Source organism: Athene cunicularia (assembly GCF_003259725.1).
Source record: "Athene cunicularia isolate RWA chromosome 17 unlocalized genomic scaffold, athCun1 chr17_part1, whole genome shotgun sequence".
NCBI classification, from domain to species: domain Eukaryota; kingdom Metazoa; phylum Chordata; class Aves; order Strigiformes; family Strigidae; genus Athene; species Athene cunicularia.
In genome coordinates, this window is record NW_020799122.1 from 12,389,986 (window position 1) to 12,409,621 (window position 19,636).

General features: G+C 50.2%; 1 protein-coding gene across 1 annotated transcript in view; it reads right to left on the bottom strand.

The window, feature by feature from the left end:
• DPP7 (dipeptidyl peptidase 7) overlaps positions 1 to 8,317 on the bottom strand; it is a 32,667-nt gene extending 24,350 nt beyond the window's left edge. Inside the window, exon 1 of the mRNA XM_026860709.1 lies at positions 8,242 to 8,317. Coding sequence (XP_026716510.1) covers positions 8,242 to 8,317 — 76 coding nt within the window. The remainder of the gene's footprint in view (positions 1 to 8,241) is intronic.
• Positions 8,318 to 19,636: the final 11,319 nt, after the last annotated feature.

The following is a 19,636-nucleotide window of genomic DNA, read 5'->3' on the forward strand; positions in this document are numbered from 1 at the left end:
CTGCAAAACACTGACCCAAGGGGGCGCTGCGGCAGGGGCTGGGGCAGGCGGGGCTGGGGCAGGCCTCGCCTCCTGGTCCCCGGAGAAGGTGCAGGGAGCAGGGGCGGCTCCCAGAGCAGGCTTAGGGGTTCTGTCAGGGGTCTGTGTGCCCCTCTGAGGGGACGGGTGGTGTTTCGCAGCTCCCCGCCGTGCTGCCGGCCATTGCAGGCAGCAGCTGTGCTGTCCGTGCTGACTGGCCTTTAGGACTCTGGAGGGGGCAGGTAGGCAGCGAGGCTCAGGGCCGGCGCTAGGCCTCCACACTGTCCCTGCAGATCTGCGGGGAGGGGATGGGGTGTCTCCACCCTGACCTTGCTGCTGGCTTCTGTTCTTCAAACCTCTATAGCTTTTGCTCTGGGTGTTGAATTGGTGCTGCCCTTTGCAAGGACGAGTGGTGGTACCTCAGGTCCCCTCTGTGAGGTGTAAGAAGGAAAGAGCAGGGGAGGAGTGAAAGCCCAGCCTAGCCAGCTCACAGGGGCCATGGCAGCTCAGCTTAGTACCCAGTGGAGATGAGGGAAGTGGGGATGTAGCACAGGAGGAAATCGGGTTGAGGATCCGTATCTCTGGTGAGGAGTGGTGAGTGAGAGAGCAGCAGAGGAGAGGAGAGGAGGGCTGGATGATGCCCCTAAGTCTCAGCAGGAGCATGTGTGTGACAAGACTGGAGCGTGTTCCCATGGTGGTGATACACTGGTGGCCCTGTGGTTGGGCATACTGGGGAGAGAAGGCACTTAGGCTGCTCTGAGAGCAAGTCAGGAGCAGTATGAAATGGTTTAATGGGTGGTTTCTTTAGGTTTTTGTTCCAGAGGGAGGCCACAGCAGACACCCCAAATGGCATGTGGCCTTGAAGGGAAAGATGGAGAAAGTTGCACTGCAAACAGGGCTGAACCTGCTAGTATGGCTGAAGTAAACTCAGCAGTACCTATGATTTAGCTTGATCTTCTTGTGCCAAGTGCTGTATAAACATGCAAAAAAAGGGCCTGGTTTTACATCAAAGGTTCAGTACACTGTCAGCTTATTCAAAATGTTTCAGAGATTTTACAAGCTGTCTGTGAATGTCATAGAAGTTTATAAAGGAACGGATTTAGCTTACTGAAGACCAAAAGAGCTGTTACAGGAAGAAGATTTAAAGGATGTGATCATGGGTGGGAAGCTGCAGAAGCAGCATTTTCATGTCTACTATTACCATCTGCAACCACACAGAGGCAACCACAGCATGGGAGATCGGTTTGGTTCAGGCAGTCACAAGATAACAAAACTGGGTGGAAGTCAGATCTAGCCTGTCTTTGTGTGATGAAAGCATAACACCAGACTGAGAATTCATGAGTGCTTCTGGCCAGGGCTTCTCTAGGACTGATTTTGTATTCAGGTTCCCACCTGAGGAGGTACAGAGATCATGCCTACTTCTTGCCTGAAACTTCCATAAGATTTATTCCTGACTGGTTACTTAATTGAAAAATGTTTTTAGTGTGTTAGGACTTAAACAGTATTATGCTTTCTTTATGAATTTAATAGAATTAAAATATTAGAGGAGTTCTGAGCAATATTTCAATTACATTATTTTTAATTTAATTTCCTGCACTTCTCAGGGTAGTGCTTTCAGTAAAGTGTCATTATAATTAAGACTTTGAAATCCTGACTTTTGTAGGGGCTGTCTTTTTTAAGACTGTTCTGGCTTGATGCTCTTGAACAGGTTTATTTCTTCAAAGAGGAAGGCTCAAGCAATTTTCTTCCCACATCCCCAGAGAGGAAAAGGCTATGACATAGGAGGATCTTCTACTTCATAAACCACTATATAATCTTCAGATGTCTTAGTTTAAAATATGAGCTGATACAAAGAAAACTAAACACATTAGTAGGAAATGGTTTGCTTTTGCAGTGGAAAGGAGAGGCTGGAACTGGTCCTTGGAGAAGATCCCATGTGGGCTCAGGTTGAAGGCTGTGCTGCACGCAGCAGGATTAAGATCTTATTTTTAGAGTACTGCTTACCTAAATTCTGTCTTGAAGAGTTTTGCAGTTAGGCTACAAGTAATGGTTGTGAGGTGTGTAAACCAGGGCTTTAAGGGAAGAAGAAAGAAAAAAAGGATCTCTACTCACTGCCAAGCTTTATGAAGAGGTTAGGAAAATCCATGAGGTGACATTGGCAACGACATTTGTCCTGGGGTGAGGAAAAAGTTTTTCACCAAAGCCTTCTGTGTAAACCAATCCTAATAAAATAATACCCTTAAAAAGGCTCTTAGTATCTTCAGAAATGAAAATACTTGCTGGTGGATGGGACAGGATCTGAAAAAAGAAACAGTCTGGTTTTGTCCCTCCCCTGTCAATAATACTAAACAGATACAAAGATACTAAACTGAGAAAGGGGAGTCTCTCTCGTGGTACTTTCAGACTGTCAGCCCATGGCAGCTCCAGCTGGACAAGCTCCTTCCAATCTCCCACCAAGGTGGGATAAAAGAGAAGGGGCTGCTTAGAGTGACCCCTGGACCAAACAGTGCCATCCTGCATTTGTATTTTGTCTATTCATTTAAAATTATGTAAATCCTTCTTCCATCTGCCCCAGGTTGTTTCTAAATTCCTGTTCTGTGAAAGTGGAGACATTGGTCAGGTACTGAGCAGCATGTGTTGCTCTAATAACGTGTGGCATTGTGCTGCCTTTCTGTGGATCTGTTTCTGTGGACTGTGTCAGCTAAAGAATGGCTGGTGTAAAGGTCCTTTTGTCCTAGCCTGCGGGATGGAAATGGAACATTCAAATGTATTGAAAATAAAAAGAGGGGTTAAGTGCATAGTAAGTCCTAAATAGCCTTGCACATAGTAATTGTGTAACTTAAGTTTCTCTCTTTGGAGGAAGTAGTATCTGTGTATCTTGGTTTATAAAAATTCCCAGAGCCCCTTTGAGCTCAAGCAGTAACTGTTACATGCTCAGAGGCATCCCCAGCAGGTCTGCATTGCTGCTCAGCTCCTGGCTCTCTGGGGCAGCAGTGGGGTGGTTTGGCTCTGTGGGTGGCAACTCAACTCCCTGATGAGCCATAGTTGAGGCTGAGCGCTGTCAGTGTTCACCTGCGGAACTCCTGAGTATTGGCCAAATGCAGCCTCGCTGACTCCTCTGCCTGATGCTGTGGTTCCTGGCAGAGCTGCCTGGCTCCTGTTTTCCATGCTCCTCTGGCTGCTTGCTGTGACTGCATGAAATAGCATTGAGACATGGAGCTGAGAGCAAGGACATGGTGTATTTGGACAGTGCATCTTCTCTCTTGCTTTCAGCTAACAGCCTGGGAGCATTCCCTAGGACAAAAAAATGCAGCTTTATTTTGGAAGAGGTCCCTACACTTCAGCGTATGGAGCAAGTGGAGAAAAATACAGAAGGTGGTCAAGGATTTAAAAAGGGGAATGTTGGACATTGGCCTGTGTACTGCAGAGGCCAAAAAAGGCAATGGAAGTGGGAAGCTGGCCCTGTAATTGCAGCAAGGCCAAGTTTACCTGGTCACTCAGTCTTGTGTATGCTCAGGTCGGAGCTAGGAGTTGGGGCACCCCCTCCTGATCAGGTGCTTGTCAGGGTCCCTCCCAGGCGCAAGTTTGCGCTGTTGGATAAAGAGCAGGACCAGGCAGCTGAGCCAGATGAAAAATAGTTCCCCTTTCCTCCTGTTGAGTTAATTTTTCTGAGGGATTGGTTTTCAGGTCTGGCTCACAAGACAGTCAGTGCGAGGCTGGTGCAGTGCAGAGGCAGCGGAAGCAGGGGAAGGTGCGGCCATGCCTTTGAGCGGCAGCTGGATTTCTTCTGGACTGCAGAAGTGTCATAGCCCAGGAAAATGCTGTGGGGCAGGTCTCAGCTCACAGGGGATGTGATATGGAGGGCTGCAGTGTCTGGCTGGGAGAAGGCCTCCCTGCAGAGGCTGTGCTTACTCTAATCTTTTTTTGGGGGCTGGTGGTCATGAGAGGAAAGGTCTGACCTTGCCTTTTGCTGCTCCTATCCCTGTAAAGTACTGGGTGGGTGTTCCTGGGGCTCTGTTGGCTGGTGCTTTGAGCCAGAGATCAGCATGTTGGCACTGGAGATACAAAGAAACAACGTCCCTGAGGAGCGGGGTGAGCTGGGAGCGCCCTGGTGCAGTGCTGAGCCTTGGATGCAGGAGGCATCGTGTGTTTTGTACCAGCTGGGTGACCAACTGCTGACATCAATCCATGTGCAGGCTTGCCAAAGCAGAACATGCATGTACGGTGTGAAGTAGTAGTACTGCACCAGCCTCCTGATAAGATTCTTTAGGAGGTCAGGTCTAGTGGCACAGTGACCTTCGTGAGGCATTTAGCTGAGGAGTGACGTGGCTGCGCTGCTGCAGCGGCGTGAGCTGGGGCTGGGCCCCACAGAGCTGACCAGGCACGAGGCTGGCTCAGGCTGCCACCTTCGCTGTCTGGACCAGCAGCTCATGGGCTGCCAGGCCGTGGCTCTGGACCCCACAGCCTCGGAAGATGGCACAATCGGTGCTCTGGGGTGCACCAGATCTGCCAGTGGTGCTTGGTGGGAGGCTGCTGCCAGGACCCACAGCTCCACACTGCAGGCAGGAGTGGGCATGAACTAGAGGGACCACCTGGCTGCTTTGCAGCCTGGGGAAGATGTCAGCAAGAGTGCAGGAGAGAGGCTCTGCCCCCCAGAAATTGCACTTTCACTGTCGTCTTTTCTTAAACTGAGCAGCCCATGCACTTCTGGCAGGTGTTTGTTGTTGTGCATTTACTCTGCAAAGGACTCCTCCAAATCCAGGGATATTCGAGGAGGAGGTCCTGGATGCAGCTGCTAATGGGTGTGCATGGCCAGCACAGCTGTGTGGCAGGCTGGTGGGAGGGACAGGCATTGATGTGGGACAGGGCTCAAAAGCAACCTCAGGCTTGTTTAAAGGACCAAAGTAAGCCATAGTGCCTGTGGAGTGACACATCAACATTTTTCCTCCTCTATGGTATGAGAAGGGTCTGTGCACACAGTTTCTCAAGCTATAAACTTTCCTTTTGTGGCAGGACCCAACTCTGTGGTCCTCTGTTTCGTGTCAGCAGGCTTCTGGTTGTCCCACGTTGTCTTATGTTGGCAAGAGGAGCTGCAGCAGATATTTTGGCAGACATGAGCAGTCCCTGTGCTGACCAGGGTCTCTCTTCAAGGGTTTCTTCCAGTTGGGTATGATGCTATGCTGTTCATGGTGTCAAGAAGGTGCAAGCTCCTATCAGAGCCTCTCTCACTGCTGGACCTTGTGGCAGCTGCTCTGGGGTGTGGATTCTCAAATGTCTGCTAAAGGCTGAAGCATCTCGTACTGGGAGGACAAACGCTCTCACTTCCCCATATGCACCTCTTTTCACAAAACAATGCACCTCTGAGGTGTTGACCCATCTGTCAAATGTGGCTGAAATGACAAGTGAGCCCCAAAATTGTCCAAGGCAGGACAAACATGGGGAGGCAGTGTGATCACACAAGTCTTTTCTAGAAGATCCCTCCCAAGGAGCACAAAGGGAACAAATATCTTGCATTGCATTAAATGACCTACAGAGTGATGTCAGGCTGTGCTTTGGAGAACACAGTGTTTCTATGAGTTTGGGTCTGAAAAAGGCAGGTCCTTAGACCAATTCAAGTCTCTCTGTGTTCCTCTTTGTTGCCCTGGTCTGCAGACCCAGCTGGGGGTCCCAGGGGTCCCTTACCCAAAGTCACTCTCCCATGACCAGGGCAGTCACTGAAATGCATCTGGGCCCCCATCCCTCCTCAGCAGGGATTTTCCATATGCTGGATCTTTTCTGCTTGGCTCTTTTGCACCTGACAGAGGCTCCTCTTCAAGCTGATGTTTTGGGACCAAATTGGCTATGGCTGTCACACCTGTAGTTCTGTCAGTGATCTTTCAACTTTTACCTGCAGAGACCTCCATCATTTGGGACAGGCAGCTGCCACCCCACAAGTTCCTGATGGGGCAGCATGGCTGCTGGTTGGCTTGGAAATGCCCAGAACTGCTTGGTGTCCTGGGCTGGGCTTCAGATGAGAGGCTTGACTGGTTGCTCAGCTCCTCCAGGGACACTCTCTGACTTCATTTAAATATTTCACTAACAGCAAGCACACAGAAAAGAGCATCCTTGAAAACCTCCCAGGGTCCTTGATAATCCTGAAGTGATTGAAAGCAGGGGTGGAGGGAAGTGTGGCAACCCTCCATCAGAGCAGAGTTGCTGCCTGATTGTGCTGCCACAGACATGTCAGCCCCCCTGCTCCTGCCAGCTGTAACTGGGGGCCATGGGCATGCTGGCCTGGGAGAGCTGGGGGCACCAAGGAGGTCTGGGAGAGATGATGGCTTTGTTTAAGGTCTTGCCAGAGGAGAAAAGCAGCTGGACAAGAGAAGGAAATTCTTAAAAGAGGAAATGTGTCACTTACACCTGTGTCTTCTTGTGGTTTTCTGCAGAGCAATACAGGTGCTTCTCAGCTGTCAACACTGGAGGTTTGTTGCTGGCAATGTGTCTGCTTGAAAGCAGTGTTCCTGGTGGGTTGTCTGTCTGGCGTTCATTTGTCTTAATGATGTGGACACTGAGGCACCTGGCTGGTGTTGATGGGGCTACTTGTATGTTATTCAGTTGGACTGGGCCTGAGCACAGGGACAGCACTGCCACGATTGAGAGCACCTCTCTGCTTTGACACCTGCTGATGATCACTTGATAGCTCACTGATGATCTTCTCTGCCACCTGTAGGAGCAGGCAGCTGCTCCTTGTTGCAGGGAAGATGATCCATGCTCACAGGTGAGGCAGGATGATGTAGCAGGGTGCTCTGTGGAGCTTAGCTGGTCACAAGCTTGGTCAGATGCATCATACAGCCTGTGAAGGGGTGTTTGTGTCTTGAGAGAAGTGAAACAGGAGAACGGAGCTGGGGTTCTCACCTTAGCACTGAATATGTTGCTCTTGATGGACATTGTAGAAGGAGGAGGCAGGAGGGAGATCAGGGAAACCAGGATAGCTCTCTGGGCAGCAAACTGGGCCAGTTATACCTGAAGTGACCACCCTGCAGTGTGGAGAGATGTGCCCGGGACTGACCACCAAGGTAAATGGGGATGCATCTGCATCCTAATATGAGCTTTCGGTCACAGGAGCTTCACCCCACAAATGGACTTGCCTGGCCAACCTGTTGGTTTTGCTGAGATCACTGACACATCTGCCCTGTGAATGGAGTTGATTTTAGTCCCTGTTAATCTCTTTCCCAGTTTCCCCAAAGGAAATGGAGCCATGGAGCTGTGGGTACCCAGAGCACAGCTTGACTGACAGCCCGGGGATGCCAGTCTGCTGACAGGTGCCTGATGCCATGTGCAAATCAGCTTGTCCCCACTGCATTTGTGGTGTTGGTTGTAAGGAAAATGTGAGTGAAATTACTGTGTTCAGTTTTGGGCCCCTCACCCCAAAAAGGCCATTGAATGACTCGAGCGTGTCCAGAAAAGGGCAATGGAGCTGGGGCAGGGTCTGGAGCACAGGTCTGCTGGGGAGCGGCTGAGGGAACTGGGGGGGTTCAGTCTGGAGAAGAGGAGGCTGAGGGGAGACCTCCTGGCCCTCTGCAACTCCCTGCCAGGAGGGTGCAGAGAGGGGGGATGAGTCTCTGGAGCCAAGGAGCTAGCATCAGGCCCCGAGGGAATGGCCTCAAGCTGCCCAGGGCAGGGTCAGGCTGGCTCTGAGGAAGGATTTCTGTGCAGAAGGGGCTGTTGGGAATTGGAATGGGCTGCCCAGGGCAGGGGGGAAGTCCCCATCCCTGGAAGGGTTGAAGAGTCGGGCTGACCCAGCACTGAGGGATCTGGGGGAGTTGGGAACGGTCAAGGTGAGGTTCATGGTTGGGCTGGAGGAGCTTCAGGGGCTCTGAAATGGTCAGCAATTTGAGGGAGGAGTTTGTAGCCCAAGTTGCAGAGTACTTTTGTGTCGGGTGTACTTGTGAGTACAGCTGGGCTGGGCAGTGCTGCAGGTTGCTGCTGCCCTGAGTCTCAGTGCAGTAACTGCCCAGCCAGCTGCTCTCAGATCCTGTGCTGCAGTGGAAGGCCACTTCTCAAGATGGTGTCTCATTGTACAGCTGCATCTTAGCAACTGTGTTTACAACATAGCAGTCAATGGGCAGTAAATATTCTAGAAGCCATTAAGAACCTTAACATCTAGGTATGTCTAAGTGTTTCCTTTCTGTACTAGAAAGTGGTTTTGAAACTGCATCTTATGTTGTGATCTGCAGAACCTACCTTTCACGTGGTGAACATGACCCGTGGACATCCCAGAGAAGGGATTTCTGTTGCTTCCCTCATTGGCAGTTGTCATGTAGGAGTACAAGGGGCTTTAAGACATCATGTCTTGGGCCTTGGGGAGATGTGGTCAAAACCTGTGGTCTGTAACAACTAGATGATGTTGCTCTCCACACGTCAGTGCCCCGTGCCAGATCTGATAGGGAGGATCTACAGTGCTTCAGGGGAAGAGGGTCTGTGTCAACCATAAAATGAAGTTTCCTGGTGTATCCAACCAGTCTTCTTTGCTCCACCTGATTTTGTTCTTACAAAAACTGCCCTGGCTGGCTAATCCCTCTGCAGAGGGGATTTAAGGACCCTCACCCAGGAGAGCCTGTGTGGCTGCTTCAAGCATCTTCCCCTGCAGCCTGTGTTGATGTCTGGGATAACCGCTGCTCCTAGTTCCATGTACCTCCAGCTGTGACTGCGGGGGGCATCCCCATGGAGCCAGCAGGGCTGGAGAGGAGGGCAGGGGGCTAACTGCCTCTTCTTGTCTGCCACCTCTCCCTGGCCCCTGCTCTTTGGTAGGGATGGGAGTGCTGTGGAGGGGACAGAGGGCTGAGTGTGTGCCTCAGTCACACATTGCTGTCCTGGGAGCCCTGCCCAGCTCTGGAGCACACCTTAGTCACTGGTGCAGCACAGAGACTGGCTACCCAGCCTTCCTTGTTACCAGCTGCCTCCTGCTCCTGCATGACCCAGGTTTTTGTTTGTCTTATCCTCACCAAATAGCCTAAATGGGTTCTGGGTGCCCTCATAGCAGGGTTGCTGTGACCTGCAGAGCACGCAGCAGTGTTTGTATTGATGGAGAAATGCTGTGGTGCCCATCTATTCTGCTGATTAAGGATACCAATTAAACTCAGACACTAGAGTGAAAAGAGCAGGCGTATCTTACTAGTGATAACAGTGTAATACAGAAAACATGCAGTAAGAAAAAGCAGAATAGTGCACTTAAAGCAGCAAACAGGAGGATACAGGGTAATGCATTAAATCATTACTACACGAGAGAGAGAATGGAGATTAAGACAAATACATCACCACTTGCATATGTTATCATCACCCAGCCCCGCAGTGGCTGGGCAGCCCTGGTTACAGCGAGGGTTTGCAGAGCCTGTCCCGGCAAGGGGGAAATCCTGAGCGGTGCCTCCACCCGTAGGTGAGGCTGCCAAAGTCGCTGCAAACAGGCCCAGCCTTACAGACCAGAGATCGACAGGCCAGAACAGCTGGCACCTTTGTTTTGAGTGGAAAATTTCTGGTTTCATTCTCCTGTTGGATTCCACCCAAAGCCTGGCCAGGGCTTGGGGGGGAAACCAAGGGAGTTTCTAACAAGGCCAGATCCTTGGGTTCTCAGCCTTGAACAGGCTAAACAAGGGAAGCTGCATACATTCTCTCCTCACTCCTGATTATATTTTGTCTAAGCTCCATCTTTCACTAGTGAGTCAATGATTACAGACTAAGTTAGCAGCTTCAGCTTGGGGCCTGTTGTTCAGGCTTCAGTACTTCAACGCTTTAGCACTTTTTACATCAGCATAAGTGCATTGTTATAACTTAGTACAATACCGACTAGCGGGGGGGGGGGATAGAGTTGTGCTTGGTGTGGAGTTCCTAGGCAATTGGTCTGTGTCACCCTTCCCTATGCCCAAGCAAGTAATTTCACTTTGATGCTGCTCTCATGTTTATTGCACGTACTGTGCACATGTTGCCTCAGATTGCTTTGCTAAAGGAGATATGTGTTTTCAGCCCAGTCTCTGCTCTACAGAAAGGTCCCTCTTCCCTTGCCGTTTCTTGGTGTGTCTGGTTTGGAGACATGAATCTGCCCCAGAGCAGCCTGAGGAGCAGGGCCCTGATGCAGCAAGGTATGGCTCAGGCTGCTCAGGCAGCGTTCTCCCACATCTGTGACCAGCAGCTTCAGGGTCTCTTTCTTCCATTTCCCTGCCAAGTTCAGAAATTCCAGTGCAGAAACAGTACCCAGGAGAGAGCATGCTCAAGCTGCCAGATCCTGCCTTCAGCCTCAATCCCAAATGTATCTTGCTTTTCTTTTTAAAAAAAACCAAAACAGCCGGACAACAGGGAAAACTGAGTTGGAGTCAGCTGCATGCAAAATGTAGGTAAACAGCTGCATGCAAATGTAGGTAAAGCTGTGGGGTAAACAAATGGTAAAAGGACAGCACAGAGGATTGCTGTTACCATGCAAGGTCCGTCACAGCATGGCACAAGGGGCCAAACAGACACTGACTGGAGCAGAAGTGTTCACAGTGGAGCTACCTGCACGTGGATGGTTATAAATCACAAAAGCAAGACAGTGCTCCTGTCTCTGAAGAGAAAGAATATAAAGCTAAGCCGGACCCAGCAGCGAGGCTGAAGGATGCCCCAGGCTGCAAAGCTGGGACATCAGCTCATCACGGGCTGGGCCTGTCAGCACTGGGAGCCCTGCAGGATCCCGCAGGGACCTCACCGGACTGTCCTCGCCTGGCCCACGGTCCTTCCACAGGCAGGAGGTAGGGCTGAGTCACTCGAAGTACCCAGCAGTACCTATTTGATTGTCCTTTTCCCATTGAATCTTACTCTGCTCTCACAGGAATGTCGCTACTTGCACCTGGCAGGAACACTGTGTGAGGTGTGTTGCATCTGTGTTTCCAGCATCTCTGTTGTGCTGCTCCACCAGGCAAGGTCCTTGCACAGTAAATCCTGCATCAGACCCCACTGCTGGTGCTTGCTGTTGATACTGTTGTTATTTTCTCTTTGAACTATTAGCCTGGTGATCATCAGGTTTGGTGCTTTCTAGTGATGTTTCAGAGGATCCCAAAGCAATGTATAAGCTAATGGTTTGAAACTGGGGGTCCTCTCTTAAGCAAAACACCTTTCTGCAGCAGTTAGCAAAGCTTTCAGGAGTATGTTCAGTATCTTCAGACTGCACCTGCACGTGAGGAGTGGCACAGGAGTTACCTGGAGAGCATGGGGCATAAGTAGGGAAGGCCACTTACTGCAGAAGTTGTGATTTTTATGCCACCTTCCTGCTTCTTGCTGTATAGAGAAGCTTCTGCTTGTCTGCCTTGTGAGCTCAGAAGCTGCTTTTGTGCCGGGAACTGGCAGCCTGTTAGTTTCCTGGAGTCAGAGTTTAAAATTTTGGGGTCCTCAAAGAAAACACTTCAGGGTCTCCTACTGTTCAAATTGTCTTGCATAATCTCTTCTAAGGGCAGATTTTGCAATGAAAACTTTATGTAAAGCAGCAGCCTGGCTTTACATAAAGTAAGGCCATGAGGTTTTGGCTTGAACTACAGTTTCTGAGGCAACTTTGAGCACTGATGGCAAGTGCTTTGGCTCTTGCCCCGCCTGATCTTCAATGCGAGTGCTTCGTGCTAGAGGTGTACTTCTCTTGCCACTGAACTTGAAGTGTTGTGTTGCTGCTATTTAGCAGGTGGCTGTTTGGTGCTGTGCTCCTCCCATGCCTTCGGTGACAGCTGTGATTAGATGAGGTGCATGTACTGTGAGTCATCTCCCTATTGCTGGAGTTACAGTGGGGTGGAAATGGGCCTTAATGTCCTGGGAGAGGTAAGCTGCACAAACTGTGTCTTCACCAGCCTCCTACTCCTTACTGCTTGGTTGCTGCCTGGGTTGCTGACTGCTGCCCTCCTTCCTTGGTGTGGAAGTGGGCAGCGAACAAACTGTGATGTGCCGACCCACTGTGGTCATGAGCCTGCCCTCTGGGCAGTCTGTTCGAAGCACTGCTGCTCTGCCAGCGCCGGGCTGAGGGCTCTGCAGTCACGTTGGGGCATGGGGCATTCAGGCTCAGCACATCTGATTCTTGCTCCCTGTGCAGCGGGCCATGCTACTGAGCTGTGCAACTTCTGGCCAAAGTATGTTTTGGAGCTAAAATTTTATGTCGTTTCAAAATCTTTATTGGGCAGATTCATAGAAGAAAATAATGCATTGAGAGTTACTCAGTACAAATCACTGTATCCCTGCTGTGCTGAGCTGCAAGTGGAAGCCCAGAAGGCAAATGAGCAGAGGCAGGTCTGTGACCCCAGAGGTGAGGGGCACCCTTCTCGCCCGTTACATCTCAGCCCACCTTGACACTGGCCTTGGGCAAGTCACTTAACTTTTCTTATGTTTTAGCTTTTCCATCTGTTAGGGATAGCCAAGACTTTCTGCTTTGCAATAGTGGACTGGTATGAGATAACGTCTGTATGGAGTTGGGATTGACGTAGGGGCTCAGTCTGCTGTGCTACACTGATAAGAAAATGCTCATCTCGGGAGCAAATCTATTTCTCTTCCCTTGGCCCTTTGGGAGCTTCTGAGTGATACTTTGTTTCCTGGAGAGAGACTTCATTCAGTGTCCCTGGCATTAGCTGTCTGTGACATTGGGTGCAGAGCTCTTGGAAGCAGCTTGCTTGCCTTGAGAAGCTTCTTATAACATGTGTTGTTATGCAGATACTGCTTGTTTGTATAGCATTACATGAAGAAATGGATTTGATGGGGGTAAATAATTGATTAATTTCCCTAGCAGGGGTAACCTGACTTTCTGAGGCATGGGGGAGATCTGGGCAGCTTGTCAACCAGCTGAAGTTTAACTTCCCACAAGTCTCATGATTTTTAATAAGCTAGTGGTGGATTTGATACAGCAGCTGGTGGCAAGAGGAAGGCTCAGAGTAGAGAGGACAGAGAGGAGTCCTGGATGCTTGAGGCAAACTTGTCTTGGGGTACTGCCCCTAAGACAGACAGACCAACCTCATGCTGACATAGCAGGATTTGCTCACTGTCCTTCACTCCCCTGGGAAGGACTTGTGTCCTGCAGGATGTATCCTGGAGGCTGTCAGAGCAGGGACTGTCTCCACTGCATCTGCACAGCATAGCTGCAGGGGCTTGGGTGATGGACAAGTGCAGGGCAGGGATGTGGTACCCAAAAGTGTTGTGGAGATGCTGAACTTCTGAGAAAGCACTTGCCTGCAGTGCTGAGATGGTGTGGGAGTGTCAGCCCTGCGCAGCTGTGGGAGATTCAATATGTTAAGAGGCAAATCGACATCGGCTGGTCAGCTCTGCGCAGGCCTGGGAAGGAGCAAGGCTTTGAGGAGAAACAGGCCTTGAAAGAGAGATAAGAAACTGCCAGGCTGTGCAAAGGTGGCAGGGAAAAACAACGGTCAGCTGCAACGGTGAGCTGTGGAAAAGTATGGAACTGTCTGATGGGAGAGAGGGTTGATGGCTGTCTAGTTCCTGATTTGCTTATTATGAAGTGGGAGCTTGAATGAGAGCATAAGTATGTATTATTGTAGGAAGAAAAAGATTAAAGAAAGAAAACAGCCCCTGCCCTGCAGAAAGAAAGAAGAATGCTTTGACATGTGATTTTGACTGCTACAAGATGGGTCTGGTTACCTCCATCTCAAAACATGGCCTTTTAAATTATTTCTTACCTACTTACCTCATGCAGACTCTGGCAGGTAGTTTACTGTGTACAGATGGCCCAGTGCCCACATGGTGCTGCCTTGCTGGCCTCCCGCCATCAGCAGCTGTTTCATGAAGTAGCTTTTTTTCTGAGCATGGATTAATCTGTTGCAGGGAAAAAAAAAAAAAGGTGAACGAACGTATCTGTGTTTGCAATTCAAAACCCTCTGCCACAGCTGAGACCTGGAGCTTCAGTCATGTTTGATATAACACAGAGTCTTGAAGCCAGTGTGTTTTCTTGCGTGCCTGTTGGTGCAGCCAGGGTAGCAGAGGTGTGCAGTTGTCCAATGTGCCAGCATTGGCCATCACACCAGCTCCTGGGAAGATTTGGATGTCAGAGACTGAGATATGGGCTGTCTGAAATGAGCCCTCTTCAGTACCGGTGAATAGAGGATTTGTTACCTCCTGACTTTCTCTGTATAGTGTGAGAGGGGGTGGTTTGTTTCTGTGCATGAGCTGCATAATGCAGTGGAAGCAGGTCTGAAAATGTGCTTTTCCAGTGTTGAGAAAGCTTTAAAGCACAACAGTCTCTGCCAAACCTGTTGGAATAATTTTGCTCTAGCTTTTTGCAGGAAGAGGGCTAAGAAGCAGAAAATGTTTTTTCTGCCCTGTATCTATGAAGGGTTGATAATATTTGCTCCAAATTCTTTGTCCCTCATTAACTTGTTTTAAGCTGCCTGGAAAAATCAATCATTTAGCTGCTGAAGACCATAGCTGTAGTGTTGGGGATGAGCCAGCTGGAGTTGATGGGGCTGCTGTGATTAATTTTCCACTGCTGGGAAAAATGTCTGAGATGCTCTAACTGGATTTTGGTTTTATCTACTGGATATTTACTACAGTTCTGCTTTGGCTGGAGAGTGTAAAATGTGCAAGGGGAAATAAAATTTCTCCTGGGATGACCCTCTGAACCAGCAAGGTCCCACACCAGCTTTACCTGGCTGTCTGTCCTCTGCTGGATTCGGGTCTGCAGCTGGGATGCCTCTTGCTTCGGGACCCACCACCACCTTGTCCCTGCTGCCCTGCCCTGCCCAGCACAGGAGTGGCTTGGTCCAAAGTGGCACATCCACAAGGGCTCTAGCAGTGAAAGGGCTGCGAATTATCTGGATGGTGCCCCAGAGGCTCCTGTAGATGATAGAGGGAGAGAAACATATCCAGAATGGCATTAAGCTCCAACAGGGGAGGTTCAGACTGGACATTAGGAAAAAATTTTGCACTGGTCAGGCAGTGGAACAGGCTGCCCAGGTAGGGGGGGAGGCACCATCCCGGGATGTCTTTAAGGGCCGTTGGGGTGAGCTGTGGTGGGATGTGGGGTAGGGGGGAACTTTGTAGAGTCGGGCTGAGGGTTGGACTCAGTGATCCCGAGGGGCTTTTCCAACCTGAATGATTCTGTGATTCAAAAGACAATTTGGGGCATGTTAAGTCCCTCTTCTGAGTGATCGCCTCTTCACTCCGGGGGCAGCCGAGCTGAAAGGGCTGCGGAATACGGATATTTTGGCATGCCTCTGCCCTGCCTCTCATGCTGAATCAAAAGTTAATTAAAGTTACACTGGAGCCATCCCCTCAGGGAGGCATATGCATCTTGCCTGGCAGCAGGAGAGATAAATGCGCTGCTGAATTACGACGCAAGCTTTAAAATTCAGGCAGCTGGGGCTCTGCCTGCTTGTGTGCCCACAGCTGGCTGCTCGCTGGCCCCCCCTGGACCTGATGCCTGGGAGCAGCTCTTCCCCATTCTGTCAGCAGCTCTTTGGCTTATCTTTTTCCTTGAACTGTGACCTGCAAATTTGGAGAGGGGAAAAGTGATCTTTTTAGGAAGGGAATAGGGTGAATGATTTCTGTTTAACAGAAGGATGATACTTTGCCATAGATCTTCCCAGAGCCTGGAGAATAGAGTCCAAGTGTTGCTGAATGGGGATGGGCATCAGGGCAAGGATGGGAACCTGTGACAGTGGAGTGAGGGAGGGATGCACAGCGAGGCTGTTTAATATACCTGTTGTGACTGAATACAGTGGGTTGTTTATTGGTTAAATAAGCCTGAGTTAAACCATTGCCACTGCTCTCTGGCTTTCCCTGCATGCAGATGTTTCTTGCATACAGCTGGTGCATCTGCAGAGCCTGTGGGCAGCAACAGCCCATGCTCCTTCAGCTGAGGGATTGTCCTCTGCCAGAATGGGATTCTTAAATTAACGACTGTTTTTGCTTTAATTCTCGTTGTTTACCTCAGGTGTCTTTCAGCTGCTGTTCCATCTCTGCCCAAACAGCTGCTGTCAGCAGAAGGGCAAACTAAAGCCTGGAGCATCAAGGGTATTTGGGGCCCAGGGTCACCTCTCACCAGGTTTACTTCTCAAAGTGGGCTGCCTCGTCCAAGCAGGTCTCCCTGGTGGTTTTAAGAGTCACTGGAGAAAGACCAGCACTTCCCAAGGAAGACTGCTCCCACCTCCTAGGGTATCCTTCTGCAGTGTTCTCAGCACTGGCAGGGCACAGGCTGTGTCCCAGCTAGCACAGGTGCTTTTGGGTGTCTGGGGTGGGGGGGGTGGGCACCATCCCTGCAACCAAGTGTCAGAGCCCAGCCTGTAGCAAGATTCCTCTGCCCTGGAGACATAGGTGCGCCCATGGCTGTGCCCCCACCGTCAAGAGCCCCTCGAGCATCCCCTGAGCCCTGCAGGGCAGAGCAGTGTCCCCCACTCTGCAATTACCATAATGGCCAGATCTCTGACACCTGACACACGGAGCTCTCACTCTTCTGTTGGCAGCTTCAAGACTCCTGGCAGCTGTAATGCCCAGGATCACTAATGGACCATGGCTTATTTCAGGTCCCCTGTTTCAGGACTGCATTTGTTTCTTGAGTGCTAGTTTTAACTGAATCCTCTGCTCTGTCTATGTGCCTACCAAAGAATGGCATGGAGTAGTTTAAAGAGCTTATTCTGGTTCCCATTTGTGCTCCATTTAAATGTTGAGCACACCTGTGCTTGGTGCCACACCATGAGAGGTGGGCCCGTGGTGATTGTGGTACTCTTTGGACAGCCCTGGACTTAAAATGAAACTCTGCTCACCTGAGAGTGGTGAGTGGGACATCCAGGTGATGAATGAGTGTTTTTCATGCCTCATGAACCAGGGGTTGATTTGCTCTTCCTTCAACTGATCAAGCCCCTGAGATGTCTGGAGAATGTACCACCTTCCATCCTGTGTTGCTGTGGCTCAGAGGTGGTGGCAAGTGATTATTTCTAAGTGAATGTGGGACCAAAAGAACTGTCTGGAGTCAGAGAGGGGGCACAGCAGATGTTCCTTTACTGGCTGACTGCAGCTGGCTCAAAAGCCTCTGGTTCAGCCCTGGAGACACAGATGCCCTGTGTTGTGTCCATGGCTGTCTACCTCCCCTCTTGGCTGCAGGATGCTGCTGAGTATGGCTTTCCTGTAGAAACAGGGCAGCAACATGTCCTGCAGGTCTTCCCCCTTCTTAATCCCCAGCTTGATGCCAATATGGCTTTGGGTGAATGTCAGCAAAGAGCCATTTGTACTGCACCTTCCCCAGCACCTGATTCCTGCTCAGAGTGCTTTTGCATTGATCAGGAGGAAATGAAGCTCTGGAAAGACCTGGCAGCTGGGCTCTGCTGGCTCTGCACTGACTCAGCTTCCAAGGGGCTCTGTCCAAGGCTGCTCTGTCCTGCCTGAGTGTGGGCCAGCCAGGAAACACGCCTGTCCTCAGCTACTGAGCTGTGGCCCCCTTTGCTGTAGATGAGAGCACTTGCCCAGTGCAAGTCCAGGCTGCAGAGGGAAGGGCAAGTCCACCCCACCTGCCCCCTCACCTGTGAGCTGGCACTGGAGGTCCTGGTGCTGGTGGTGATGCACACTGAGGACTCAGCTGGCTGAGGATAAACCCTGCAAAAATGGTTTTCAGCTGAATTGATGCCTAATTAAAGCAGTCGGACTGTGTATCGAAGCAGGCATGTGACAGTGGCTAGCACATCTCCTGTGTGACAGGGCAGGGGGGCAGCTGGGCAGGATGCTTTTGCTGAGGCAGTACCATGGCCTTCATCTTCAGCCCAGGTGTAGGGTCTTTGTGCTCAGAGGGTCCCAGGCCAGACCTTCCACTGTGCTTGTGATCATGACAAGAGTGAGAAATGGTGGGAAGTGGTTGTCTCTGGGGCAGCTGTTGCTCATGAGCCTCTAGCTCTTATAGCACCTGCCCCATTTTGCAAATTCTGTGTGGGTTAAGAGCCAGTCCTTGTCCTGAAGGGCTGAAAAAAGTCAAGAAGAGAAAGGAGGACGAAAGGTGATGCCACAGAGATCCTGGTTGGGGCTGTAGTCCAGGTGTTCTGAATCAGCTCTTTACTGGGCTGTGCCACTTCTGCAGGATTTTTCTGTGCTGTATATGGTGACTCTGGTGTCTGCCCGCTTAAGTTTTTCAAAGATCTTAAAATGTTTAATTAGTTTATCGTGATTAGTGTTTTCCTAGGAACAGCCTCAAAAGAGCAGGGTTTCGTGGTCCTTCCAGGCTGTCCCTGTCCCCAGTGGCAGCCAGCACCCACAGTATGAGAGGATGCCACAAGGACCCATTGGTCTCTTTCTTCCATGATTCACTGGGAGTCTGTGGATACAGCAGTCAACAGGAGGTGGGTCCCCATTAGTTATTCTACACCCAACTCATCCCCTTGTCTCTGAGGGGCGGAGATATGGCTGGAGCATGGGTCTCAGGTCTGCTGGGTCATCTCTGAAATGGTGTTGGGGCAGTTATCTGGATTTGAACCATTTGCTGATGGTTTTCTATGTGTAAAATCAAGTTTCTTCCCACCTAGCTCCCAAAGTGCAAAGCCCAGTTAATGCCCTCTAATCATCCCCAAAATGAAGGAATTCAGGGAATTTGGTGCTGTTTCTATTCAGTGTTTTTTTTTGTGGGTGTTACATGAGCTGGAAGAAGTGAAATGATGTCCAGTGGTTTGAAAAGAGATAGACTGGGTTTAGTAAAGACCTACTCACCGGGTGTGGTGAGAACTTGTGTGGGAAGCTCAGCAGGGTATAGCCTTTGCATTGCTCAGAAACGGCTGGCAAAGAGCATGTACGACTCAGCAGCTTCCTGAACACAGACGGGTTTCACTGCTGTGGCGAGCACAGTGCATGGCCATCTCCAGCCTGGTGCCTTCTTATAGACAGGAGGTAGCAGATGCATTGGGAGACTAAGCAAGGCTTGCAGGAGAGGACCCAAGGGGGAGGAAACCATGTTCTCCCTGACGAGGAGTGGGGCTGGTTGTTGCATATGAGGTTTTCCATGCTGAGATACCAGAATGTCTTGCAAAACCAGCAAAGTGCTGTTACTGCCTTTTGGCACTTGAGGAGGGACGGACACAGAGGGGTGTGTTCATTCACTGTGGGGTGATCCACCAGCGTGATCCGTGGCGGGCAGCCTAAGCCTTTATTCTATTTTAGGACTCTGGCCATCTGCACTGAGAAAAATCCTTGAGATAAAAATAATTTCATAGCTTCTGGGAACAGCACAGGGTGGTTGAGTTTTGAGATTTGTTTCTTTGGGGTTTTGGTTGGAAACCCCAAAGATAAAGGGCATGTCTTTCACGTGTTGTGGAACACATTTGGGTTTACAAGAGCCTTGCCCTTTGTGGGCTGCTTGGCAGTATGGTCTCCACCTCCCTCCCCAGTCCCTCTACAGCCTCTAGCCCTCATCCCTGGGCTGTAACAAGAAGCAAATTATGGTTATCGCTATTAGATGATGCTTCAAACATTTCAGCAGTAAGGTCACGGAGTCTTTACTCATCCTAATGCATTTTTCTTGATGGAGAGGGTGGGCTGGAGATGTTCTAGCAGCTCAAATGCTTGACAGTTCCCACACGCTGAGCTTCCTTTTAAACACCCACATACCCTGCTCTGCTTTTTCATTTGTATAGAATCAATTAAATATCAGGGGAGAATG